This window comes from Babylonia areolata, chromosome 8 (assembly GCF_041734735.1).
Source record: "Babylonia areolata isolate BAREFJ2019XMU chromosome 8, ASM4173473v1, whole genome shotgun sequence".
NCBI classification, from domain to species: Eukaryota; Metazoa; Mollusca; class Gastropoda; order Neogastropoda; family Buccinidae; genus Babylonia; species Babylonia areolata.
In genome coordinates this window covers 42,200,104-42,213,423 of record NC_134883.1, presented here as the reverse complement: position 1 = coordinate 42,213,423, position 13,320 = coordinate 42,200,104, and the positions used below count along the sequence as shown (strand labels likewise).

The window sequence follows — 13,320 nt, the reverse complement described above, 5'->3', positions numbered from 1 at the left end:
TAAGAGCCAGTTCTCCGAACGTCAGCTCCCAAACCATCCAACCAACCAACAAGCGAACAACAAGCCAGCAACCAACCCATCAGCTTTGCTAACGAGTAGTATCACGTGCAGAACTGGCTGCCGCTGACAGTCGGCGGTGCGACAGGCAGATTTTACATGATAGTGAGCGGGGTGGGGGCATGGGAGAGAGACTGAGAGGGGGGGGGTGAGGGGGGAGAGAGAGAGGGGGAGAGGGAGAGAGAGAGGGGGGGGAGAGAGAGTGAGAGGAGAGTGAGAGAGAGGGAGATTGAGAGGGGGGTGGGGAGAGAGTGAGAGTGAGAGAGAGAGGAGAGGTAGGGGGAGAGAGTGAGAGAGATAGAAGAAGAGAAAGAGAGAGAGGGGAGAGGGAGAAAGACAGAGAGAGGGACGGAGGGAGGGATCAAGACAGAGAGAGAGGGAGGAGCACGAAATGGAACGACATTTTATCGCAAGGGTGGAAACGAATAAACACAACATGCAAAAGAGGTTGGTGGTGGGGGTGGGGGAGAGAGAGAAAGAAAGTGGACAAGAAATAAATATACACAGATGCCCCCCCCCCCCCTTCCAATCTTCCACCCACTCCACAACGCCACCCTCCGCACACAGTACAATAACCTACCCCATCAGCCACTCTTTCCTTCCCACTCCACACACACACACACACACACACACACACACACACACACCCCCTCTGCCCCCCCCCCCATGCCCCCCCCCACCGCCTACTCTCCCTTCCCATCCTGTTCCCCCCCCTCCTCCACACACCCGCCCCTCACTGCCCCTGTCCCAGTCCTTCCCGTGTAGCCATTCACCTGTGTAACCAAATCTGTATCCCCCCACCTCCCCTCACGCCCCTGCCGCAACCCTTCCTGGGTTAGCTACTCACCTGTGTAACCAGTTCTGTACCCCCCCCCCCAACCCCCTCCCTCATGCCCCTGTCCCAACCCTTCCTGGGTTAGCCACACACCTGTGTAACCAGTTCTGTATCCACCCCCCTCCTCATGCCCCTGTCCCAACCCTTCCTGGGTTAGCCACTCACCTGTGTAACCAGTTCTGTATCCCCCCCTCTCCTCATGCCCCTGTCTGAACCCTTCCTGGGTTAGCCACACACCTGTGTAACCAGTTCTGCATCCCCCCCCTCCTCATGCCCCTGTCCCAACCCTTCCTGGGTTAGCCACACACCTGTGTAACCAGTTCTGTACCCCCCCCTCTCCTCATGCCCCTGTCCCAACCCTTCCTGGGTTAGCCACACACCTGTGTAACCAGTTCTGTACCCCCCCTCTCCTCATGCCCCTGTCCCAACCCTTCCTGGGTTAGCTACTCACCTGTGTAACCAGTTCTGTATCCCCCCCTCTCTCCTCATGCCCCTGTCCCAACCCTTCCTGGGTTAGCTACTCACTTGTGTAACCAGTTCTGTATCCCCCCCCTCTCCTCATGCCCCTGTCCCAACCCTTCCTGGGTTAGCTACTCACCTGTGTAACCAGTTCTGTATCCCCCCCCCTCTCCTCATACTCCTGTCCCAACCCTTCCTGGGTTAGCTACTCACCTGTGTAACCAGTTCTGTATCCCCCCGTCTCTCCTCATGCCCCTGTCCCAACCCTTCCTGGGTTAGCCACACACCTGTGTAACCAGTTCTGTATACCCCCCCTCTCTCCTCATGCCCCTGTCCCAACCCTTCCTGGGTTAGCCACACACCTGTGTAACCAGTTCTGTATCCCCCCCCCCCTCCTCATGCCCCTGTCCCAACCCTGACTGGTTAGCCACTCACCTGTGTAACCAATTCTGTATCCCCCCCCCCATCTCCCTCACGCTCCTGACCCAGCACTTCTTCCAGGGTAGCCAGTCACTCACCTGTGACAGCGACGTTGTTGGTGGTGAAGGAGTAGGCAGCGTCGTGGGGCGGATATGGAGCGACCACCTGTCCTTTGTGTCCCTGCTGTTTCAGGCAGCAACAGATGCCGGCGATGATGAGGGAGAGGACGGAAATGCCCGCAAACACCCCTCCCACGATGGCCCACACCCTGCCGTTGGGGCAAAGGGGGTCCAGCGTCAGCAAGGGTGTCCGGCGTCAGTAAAGGGGTACAACGTCAGCGAGGAGGTACAGCGTCAGTAAGGGGGTACAGCGACAGCAAAGGGGTACAGCGTCAGTAAGGGGGTACAGCGTCAGCAAGGGGGTACAGCGTCAGTGAGGGGATACAGCGTCAGCAAGGGGGTACAGCGTCAGCAAAGGGGTACAACGTCAGCAAGGAGGTACAGCGTCAGTGAGGGGATACAGCGTCAGCAAGGGGGTACAGCAGCGTCAGCACACAGACCACATCAGTACAATTGGGTAAGGAAGGTGAATGGATGGATAGGTATGTAGATAGTTAGGTTTCACTCGGCTTATATCACAGATTGACATACGTTTACATTTGGGCCAACAGCAAAGTGAGAGCTGTATTATCAATGGTTTCTCCAGTCAATTGGAAACCATTTACAGCTTAGTCTTTTGTGAAGGACTATGACTCTCAAACTAGGAGGCAAAATTGCACTGGCTCTTAGTGCTGCAGCCTTGTGGGCTAGTTGGCCTTTGGGAACCATCCCAACGCCGACTGTCCTAAAACCCTCTTGGCCAAGAGAGTGGGGATGTACTTGGGCAAGACACTCTCCACTATAATCAAATTCTAGCCCAAATAGTCGGAACAACAGTTGCCTCCTCTGCTGTTCTGATGGTCATAGTCGGACATGACTGACTATCATATATAGGTAAGTAAGTGGGTAGGTATATTCTTCTCCTTGTTCGTGCGCGGGCTGAAATCCTACATTCACTCGTATTTTTGGGTGAGCTTTTGCCCATTTAGGCAGCCACACTCCGTTTTTTTGGTGTGCGTCTTTCTTTCTCTCTCTCTCTCTCTCTCTCTCTCTCTCTCTCTCTCTCTCTCTCTCTCTCTCTCTCTCTCTGTACGCATGTTGGGTATGTTCTTGTTTCCATCCATAACCAACCAAACGCTGACATGGTTTACAGGATCTCTAACGTGGGTATTTGATCTTCTGCATGCGTATACGCACAAAGGGGGTTCAGGCACTACCAGGTCTGCACATATGTTGACCAGGGAGATGGGAAAAATCTCCATCCTTCGTCCACCAGGTGCGCCGAAACCAGGGAATATTATCAGGAGGGAATATTCAGAGGCGAGACTTGTCAACATCGGACAACAAAGAAATTAACTGACGGACTGATAGACTGGCTGACTAAGTAAGTAAGTAACCAGGCCCAACGCTCGGCTTATACCACAGATTGACATAAGCTTACACCTGGGCCAACAGCAAAATGAGGGCTGTATGATGAATGGTTTCTCAACCGAAACGGGAAGTCATTTACACTTACAGTTTAGCCTTTTATGAAGGACTATGACTCTGAGGCATTTTTGCACTGGCTCCTAGTGCTGCAGCCTTGGGGGCTAGATGGCCCTTGGGAACCATCCCAACGCCAACTGTCCTAAAACCCTCATGGCTGAGAGAGTGGGGATGTAACCTGGGCAAGACGCACTCCACAATTCTAGCCCAGATATTCAGGACAGCAGATGCCTCCTCTGTTCTGGTAGTCATAGACGGACACGACTGACTATCATAAGTAAATAACTAAGTAACTAACCAAGAAACTAACTAGATAACTAAGTAACTAACTAAGAAACTGAGTAACTTACTAAGCAAGTAACTAAACTATCTAAACTAACCAACCAACCAAGTAACTACGTAACTAGCTAACTAAATGACCAGATAAGAAAGTAACTAGTTAGCTAAGTAACTAGTTAACCAACCAACCAACCAACCAACCAACCAACCAACCAACCAACTAACCAACCAACCAACCAACCAACCAACCAACCAACCAACCAACCAACCAACCAACTAACCAACTAACTAACTAACTAACTAACTAACTACAACACTTCAAAAGAGCTATACTGACAGCCACGTCGGTGAGTCGCAGCAGTATCCGTAGGGGAATGAGCCACAGCAGCCGTAGGTGCAGTCCGTCGTTTCAAAGTCATACAGATAAGTGTTGTAGTTGAATGATCTGCTCGTCGTGCACTCTTCTCCCTTGCATCCTGCACACTCAAAACACCCAAGGCTGAAGACACATGTGGGATGTTGGCCCAGAGGTAACACGTCCGCCAAAGGAAGCGAGAGAATCTGAGCACACTGGTTCGAATCTCAGGGTCACCAGTATTTTTCTTCCCCTCCACTAGACCTTGAGTGGTGGTCCGGACGCTAGTCATTCGGATGAGACGATAAACCGAGGTCCCGTGTACAGCATGCACTTAAGCGCACTTAAAAGAACCCACGGCAATAAAAGGGTTGTTCCTGGCAAAATTATGTAGGAAAATCCACTTCGATAGGAAAACAAATAAAACTGCAGGCAGGAAAAATACAAAATAAGAAAGAAAATAATGAACAATATAATACAATGACTCGAAGCGTGAGCAGCACGGGACACGAGACTCCAGGCACAAGTTACAAGGCACAAAGTAAGGACGCAAGGTTCAGTTTTGAGACATGAAAGGCCCAGTATTCTCCATATACTTCGAGTCATGACACGAAGAACAAGACTCAAGACATGCCATTCAAGATTACAGACGCACAATCAAACAGGCTTCAAGATAGAAGACATGAAATTCAAAACACAAGATTAATGAAAATATACACCGCAAGATTAATGGTTTTGACATCCAGTATACTAGATTGCATATGTAGGTTGCAAGATTCGATGCCAGACACAAGCATCATGGCGTGTCATATGAAGGGCAATATTTCAGGTTCAAAATCACAGTGCAAGATTCATGACACAATGTTTTAAAAATGCTATATGCAAAACAAAGACAAAATTCAATGAGGTTCAAATTTAAAATGAAATATTCCGTATGAAGGATATTATATTTAAAGTGACCTATACTGACATTAATACTGATACTGATTCTGATATCAGTTAACACTATTTCTTTTGATTGATAGTAACGTTCTTTAAGAGTAAAAGTTAATATTTCTAGAAAGAAAAATAGCAGTAGATCTGGTACTATTTCAAAACTTGTTGTATGATGACCACATTGATATTAATAGAACCAGAATAACAGACTTCAATTAAATTCATATTCCATTCCTTTCAGTTCAGGTCAAAAGACTTTATTGCCTGCCTCAAACAATTGAATCAGAATATTTTCTTTCGGATCATTCAAATGCTCGCCAACACATGAAATAATTGAAACGAAAACAAATGAATAACCAGTACACCCAGCCTTGAATATCATGTACATATTAATCATCATGTCACAGGGAAACATTCAGTAAGAAATTTTAAAATTCAAGTAGATTGAAATTAATAAGCAACCGGTACACGCTCTCTCGATTACTATGTACATATCAATAACTTTGCAAAAAGGGAAACATTAAGATAAGGTGCATGTAACGTATTACAAGACACCAACAGCTGAAACGACTATAAATAAACAAAGTTTAATCTGCGACTAATACGCTAAGCATGCAGTAACCCCCCCTCACCCCGGAAACACACACACACACACACACACACACGCAGAGAAGTGTCTATTCCGCCCTCCCTATACTCCCCCGCCCCACCCCCCACCCCCTCCCAAACCCCTCCCCTCACACACTTACCATGCCACGTTAACAAACAATCTTTATTTTTGTTTTGTTTTGATAAAGATATCATAAGATTCCTTTTTGCGATAGTCATTTTATACTGACTTATCAGGTGAATTTTTTTGGAAGACAAAGTGGATAAATGGAATCGCTGAAAATTTGGTGTGGTTTTCTGCTAAGAGCGGATTCGTCAGTGTTGAATCGTTGCTGTGGCTGGCTCACGGGGCCAGGTTTACAGTTTGCCCCAACTTTCCGACAGATTTTCAAACGAAGCCGCAATCATGACACTTTACAGACTTCACCAGCTTTAGGGTATGTTGGACCTAGATTAAAACTGCATTAGTTTCGCAGTAAAAATGGGTTGTTTCTGGTGATATTTGTTTGATGACTGCATCAAATGGTCAACTACAGTCCCTGGATATTTGAAATTGTGCGCTATTTCTACACGTTTAAATAAAAAATAAAAAAAGTTTCGTACTTAACAGCATAAACAGAGCATTACGTATATTTATCTGTCAAAGAAAATAATGTTATTTAGATTTTTTAAAATATTAGAAAATTAAAAGGAAGATAATGGAAGGGGGTTATGGAGAAGATGGGGTAAAATGATTAACATACTAATTTTCAAAAAAGTACTGTATTTACAGTGTGTTGACTAACTGTATACATCAAAAGATAACTGGAGCCATATTCCAAAACAGCGCTTTCAGAGACCTGCAACAGGTGTCATAGCTTTTGAAATAAACTGTCGCCAAGCTAACCATATACTAAAACTATTCCAAATACATTCTGGAGAACAGTTCCGCGAACGCATCTGGAAATCAAGAACTTGTTCATTGAAGAAGAAATCAATATGCATAATTTTCAAAACGGCTTATGTGGAATAACTCATTGCTAAGATATAAAGAAAAATAGTCTGTTATCATAAATATGTGTAAATATGTGTTCACATGCGTATGTTTGCCACTGTTGGCTCAGTGCCCAAACTTCTTCGTACCCGGAACTGCACTGGTATTTATAGAAGAGCCGATACCGGACACAACCTCTTGAGTTTCCTCAGTCCACTAATGTGACACATCTCCGCCTCTCAGTATCTGTCTTCTTACCTCTTCCCCACCCGCCCCCACCCCTCATCTGTCTCTGTGTGTCTCAGTTCCCCTCCTCTGTATGTATCTCCCTTTCCCTATCTCCCTGTCTTTCTCTCACATTTCCGTGATACATCATGTTATTTCCTATCGCTTAATACGGGACAGCGAAGTACGGTGATATTTCTTGTATCACTTAATTCGGGACAACGAAGAAATGACGTTGTTTCTTATATCACTTCACACAGGACAACGTAGAACGGTATTGTTTCTTTTATCACTAAACACAGGACAGCGATGAATGACGTTGTTTCTTGTATCACTAAACACAGGACAACGTAGAACGGTGTTTCTTATATCACTAAACACAGGACAGCGATGAATGACGTTGTTTCTTGTATCACTAAACACAGGACAACGTAGAACGGTGTTTCTTATATCGCTAAACACAGGACAGCGGTGAATGATGTTGTTTCTTATATCACTAAACACAGACGGGCGCAATAGCCGAATGGTTAAAGCGTTGGACTTTCAATCTGAGGGTCCCGGGTTCGAATCTCGGTGACGGCGCCTGGTGGGTTAAAGGGTGGAGATTTTTCCGATCTCCCAGGTCAACATATGTGCAGACCTGCTAGTGCCTGAACCCCCTTCGTGTGTATACGCAAGCAAAAGATCAAATACGCACGTTAAAGATCCTGTAATCCATGTCAGCGTTCGGTGGGTTATGGAAACAAGTACATACCCAGCATGCACACCCCCGAAAGCGGAGTATGGCTGCCTACATGGCGGGGTAAAAACGTTCATACACGTAAAAGCCCACTCGTGTATATACGAGTGAACGTGGGAGTTGCAGCCCACGAACAAAGAAGAAGAGAAGAAGAAGAAGAATCACTAAACACAGAACAACGAAGAACGATGTGTATCTTTTATCACTTGACACAGCACAACGACGAATGGTGTTGTTTCTTATGTAACTTAATACAGGACAACAGGGAACAGCAAATAAGTAATTCATTCTATGCGTTTGCACATGCAGCAAATCTGTATTACACGCTCAAGCGAATCATGTCAGAATAAATCAAGAATCCTTTGTTGTTGTTGCTTTTTTTTTTTTTTTAATTTCATTTCAAATTTTCAACGTCGAGGATATCCCAAAGAATTGCGATATCATAAACCCATGACATGGAGAGAGAGAGAGAGAGAGAGAGAGAGAGAGAGAGAGAGAGGGATAACATTTAGTTGATATATCATCCACAGCAAGGATAGGATTTGCAGTGATTAGTTCACTAAAGAAATCAACGAAGTTCAACACGTGAAAAATAAAAAGGAAGAAAAAGAAATCCATATCAGTAAGTTCTGAACAAGAAAAAAACAAACTAAACAAAACAAAACAAAGAAATGAACAAACAAACAAAAAAGTCATGAAAAAACAACACCCCCCCTTCCCCCGCCCCCGCCTTCCACAACTGCACATTTCTTTATAACACTGTCGTTCGCTACGAACCTTAGGGTTTGATACAATATTAAAGAAATACTTACGATGATGATGATAATAATAATATCTTATAAAGTACGTACTAAATCACGTACCAGATTCTAAACAAGTTTATGTAGAAAGCAGTCAAATGTTTCAAAATAACACACACACAGACACAGACACAGACACACAGACACACACAGACACAGACACACACACACACACACACACACACACACACGCTAAAACCACCGTAGCAGAAAGAAACGTGACAATTAATTCACCAAAAAACCACCACCACCACCACCACCACGTTACCTGTGAACAGCACACAAAGTAAGACCACGAAGGCGACTGTCCCAACAACCCTGTTCTTCGCCATGTTGATGACACAAAGGGGTAGAAGCGATAAAGGTATACTGTCGAACTTTGCGCGCAAAGTGTCCTCTGAATCGGGTCCGGGTTTAAAACAAGAAGATAGCTTTATCGCTGTATGGTTGGAACGAGACGGGACAGGTAACGCACACCGCGACACCCTTCCTGATTGGCTCACGAGAGCTGCTGGCTGTGGAGTTCGGATTCATGTGCTATTATCGATCCACGGTTATGTCCCCATTTCTTTATTGTCACACACAAGTTGGTTGACGTTACGTCGGACTGTGGCACAGACGCAAGGGACTGAATAAACCGCACACACACACACACGCACACACGCACGCACACACACACACACACACACACACACACACACATACGTACGCACGCACACACGCACACACACACATACACACAAACGTGGTATCACTTCACCAAACAGGGCCTTGCTGTAATTATACTAGATTATTTATATATTCCCGTGCAGGCGCATGTGATCTGACAGTATGCACAAGTTCACACACGCACACACACACACACACACACACACACACACACACACACACACCACAACACACACACACACACACACACACACACACACACACACACACACACAGACGCACTGACACATAAACACATACACACAATCATGCACGGGCGCAATAGCTGAGTAGGTCAAAGCGTTGGACTTTCAGTCTGAGGGTCCCGGGTTCGAATCTTGGAAACAGCGCCTTTTGGGTAAAGTGAGGAGATTTTTCCCGATCTCCCAGGTCAAAATATACGCAGGCCTGCTAGTGTCCAAACCTCCAAACATGTCTTTTCAAACTGTACTTTTTCCATCTGCATATGGTTGCTGTGATACTATTGCGGAATGTGCTCTTTGTGTTGATTTGTATACGTTTGTGATGATTTTGATGTGTTTATTTTGTGATGCCTGGCTCCTTGTGTTTATTTTTGACTATGGTGAATGTGTTGTGCTTGGTTTTGCTGTGATATGGACTTGTGTGATTTGAGACTGTGATGGTGCCTGTGTTGATTTACGTAATATTTATGTCACTTAGTCATAAAATTTGTATGTATATTTTAGCCAGTGTCATGTGAGACTGTGTTGACTTTGTAATACTTTGCGTCATTTAGTCTTAATTTGTATATTTTATTGTAAAGCGCGGTGAGCCCCATCTGAGATGGGGGTACTGCGCTATATAAGCCTGCAATTTATCATTATTATTATTATTATTATTATTATTATTATATCATCGTTATTGTTTATCGTTATCATTATTATCATTCTTCTTATTATTACTATAATCATAAAACCCCCTCGTGTGTATACGCACGCATAAGATCAAATACGCACGTTAAAGATCCTGTAATCCATGTCAGCGTTCGGTGAGTTATGGAAACAAGAACATACCCAGCATGCACACCTCCGGAAACGGAGTATAGCTGCCTACATGGCCGGTTGAAAAGCGAAACGGTCAAACACGTAAAATATTAATGTCTGTCTGAGTGTGTGTGTGCGTACCTGAAATCCGATTTTAATAACACAAGGAACGATTGATGAGCGCCCAATGGTAGCCGTCAGTCGGCTCTTCCCAGGTCGGCAGCCTTGTGCAAGTGACCCCGAAGCGCTTAGAGCTTGGTCTCCGACCGAGGACAGGCGCTTTTTTAAGACTTACCCATATCAAATCAGATGACAAACACGAGCACACAATCAAGGACATACGCAAGCAAGCACGCGCACATGCAATGGAATGTGCATGGTGACACAGACACAAAATGCAGACACGTACATACACACGCAAACACGTCTCCTACACAGGCGCACGAGCACACATATATACGCACTCACTCACACAGACACAAATACATACATGCGCGCGAGCATACCCACACACCTTCAAGCGCAGTGGCATGCACACATACACACAGACACACACAAGTTAAAGTTGGCTTATGTTTCTGGCTATGCTTTTTTTTTTTAATTAAGAGAGAGAGAGAGAGAGAGAGAGAGAGAGAGCGTTCTCAGAAACCGTGGACAAAAATAGCTTTTTCCCAGAACACTTCTTCGGCGTGGAGGTCTCGTGCAGGAAGGAGTGAGGGCACACATAGTGTTGACGAATGGGTCAGTGGGCGGGAGGGGGCGGGGCTATAGAGAGAAGGGGGAGACAGAGAGGAGTTAGAGTAAAGGAGAGAGAGAGAGAGAGAGGGGGGGGTGGGGGGGTTAGATCGATAGATAGATCGATAGAGAGAGAGCGGACGAGCGAACGAAAGAGAGAGAGAGAGAGAGAGAGAGAGAGAGAGAGAGAGAGATTACCAATACAACATAACATGCAGTTCATTGATATTGTTTGATAAGGAATCGTATTTAAAGCTGACCGCGAATCAATGCAACACATCCCTTTTGGAGAGAGTGAGAGAGAGAGAGAGAGAGAGAGAGAGAGAGAGAGAGAGAGAGATACTGGCTGTCGATTGTTCTGTTTTCGCTCCACACACACACACACACACACACACACACACACACACACACACACTGCTACTACTACTACTACTACTACTACTACTACTACTACACACACACACACACACACACAGATACTGGCTTTCGACTGTTTTGTTTTCGCTCCACACACACACACACACACACACACACACACACACACACACACACACAGGGAGATAGATAGAGAGAGAGAGAGAGAGAGAGAGAGAGAGAGAGGGCTTTCGACTGTTTTGTTTTCGCTCCAGAGAGAGAGAGAGAGAGAGAGAGAGGGGGGGGGGGGGGGGCTTGACTGTTTAATTTTCGCTCCTTATCACGTTATAAAGAATCGAACCCAAACAGACAGTATAGTGTTGAACGTGACTTGAATTATCCTTGATAGCCTTTTACATGCAGATAGAAAAAGAGTACAGGGGGGAACTTCATTCGTTCATTCAAAGCATAGCCAGACATGGGGAAACTCTTGGGTTGTGTTTTCTTAAAAAAAAACACAAAACCCAACCAACCAAACAAACAAAAACAACACCACCATACCACATTGATATCTTCCTGGTCGGTTTGCCAGCATATCACACAACAGGGTAGTTTACTTGGCACAGGCAACTAGTTGCGTGGCGACAATCGATTTGTTTGACGCTCGATCGATTCTATTTTTTGATCAATGACTGGACCTGCGTTGGTGCATTTGGGCGGGTGAGGGGAGTGGGGGTGAGGCGTGGTGGTGGTGGTAGTGAGGGTGGGGAGAGGGGGATGGAGGGGTGGGGGACAGGTGGAAGACTGAAGACGGGTTGAATAATGCACAGTATGAGCTTTGTTGATTGCGTGCAGTGGAGACCCAAGTTTAAAAAAAAAGAAAAGAAAAAAAGTTGAACGGTTGGCAAGGCATAACTCTTTCGCGGCACGCAGAGCGCATTGTCGTATAGAACGTGTGTGCACGAGTGTGTGTCTCTTTGTTTAACTTATACATGATATAGGTACAAGTATGTTTCGGTGTTTGGCAGCTGATGTCATATGTCTTGTTTGTCCGTTTGCATGTCTATGTGTCGTTTTGCTTATCGTTCTCTACGTCATTCTTTGTCCGTCTGTGTGTTTGTCTGAACTTCTATCCGCCCATCACTGTGCTGTCTGTCAGTTTATTTGTCTGTCGGTCTGTCTAGCCTCTTATCTGCCTATATAGCCTATTGTCTGCCTTTCTATTATCATAGGTCCGCCATTCTTTCTGTCAAAGTGATCATTGTCTCTACGCGTTTGTCTCTGTTTATGTTCTACGTGTGTGTGTGTGTGTGTGTGTGTGTGTGTGTGTGTTGTGTGTGTGTGTGTGTGTGTGTGTGTGTGTGTGTGTTTACATGTGCATAAGTGTAGTTTTCCCAAACGTAAGCAACACATCCGTCCGCTCATTAATTTTGTCGATCTCTTTTGTCTGTTTTTCCTTCTGTGTTGTATCTCGTACTTCCTTTTGTCTGCCTGATAAGTGTTTGCTTTCTGTGCGCTTTCTATCTTTGTGTCTGTTTCTCTTTCGATGACGTCAGTGTGTGTGTGTGTGTGTGTGTGTGTGTGTGTGTGTGTGTGTGTGAGCTTTTCGGCAGGCCATACACAGCGCACACATAAGCATTGTGGTGTAGGTGTTATGGTCCCGATAATAGACACACAGACACAAAAATAGACATTGAATAGATGTTTGGGTCGGGCCCTAGACAGAGCAGAAATATATAGACATCGTATGCATGTTTGAGTCAGGCCACAGACAATAGAGACACAGATAGAAATTGTATACGTGATTGGGTCGTTTTTGGGAACTGTGCACAGTGAATTCGGAGTGAGTCAATCAGAATGATGAGACTGAGTGAGAAACCTCCTCCTCTTCCTCCTCGTCTGTTTTGTATGTATCTTTTCTGTCCGCTTCTGCTCGTACATACTTTCAGTGTTCGTGTGTGTCTCAGCTGGTCCGCTTGGAAATGCAGTTGGCAAGCCCGTCTGCTACGGGTGAACTCACAAGTGAAGTATGACCTGTGTTGTGTGTGTTATTTCTACGAAGACCACCACATACGGTGAACAGACTGATCGTCTGACAGTTGGAATGTGGGTTGTTGGCGATTTTGCGATGAGTGGTGCGTTCGACTATCCGTGCGTGAAGACTGACTGAATCACCCCGAAATTATTCGAGATTTAAATGAATCTGTTTTCACAATTCACAACATATTCATCGAAACATTAAACGATTA

General features: G+C 45.4%; 1 protein-coding gene across 1 annotated transcript in view; it reads right to left on the bottom strand.

Moving 5' to 3' along the window:
- Positions 1 to 8,803, bottom strand: part of LOC143284825 (uncharacterized) — a 10,901-nt gene extending 2,098 nt beyond the window's left edge. Inside the window, exons 1-3 of the mRNA XM_076591877.1 lie at positions 8,539 to 8,803; positions 3,971 to 4,109; positions 1,870 to 2,039 (exon numbers count right to left, since the gene is read on the bottom strand). Coding sequence (XP_076447992.1) covers positions 1,870 to 2,039; positions 3,971 to 4,109; positions 8,539 to 8,602 — 373 coding nt within the window. The 5' untranslated portion in view covers positions 8,603 to 8,803. The remainder of the gene's footprint in view (positions 1 to 1,869; positions 2,040 to 3,970; positions 4,110 to 8,538) is intronic.
- Between the last annotated feature and the right edge of the window lie 4,517 nt (positions 8,804 to 13,320).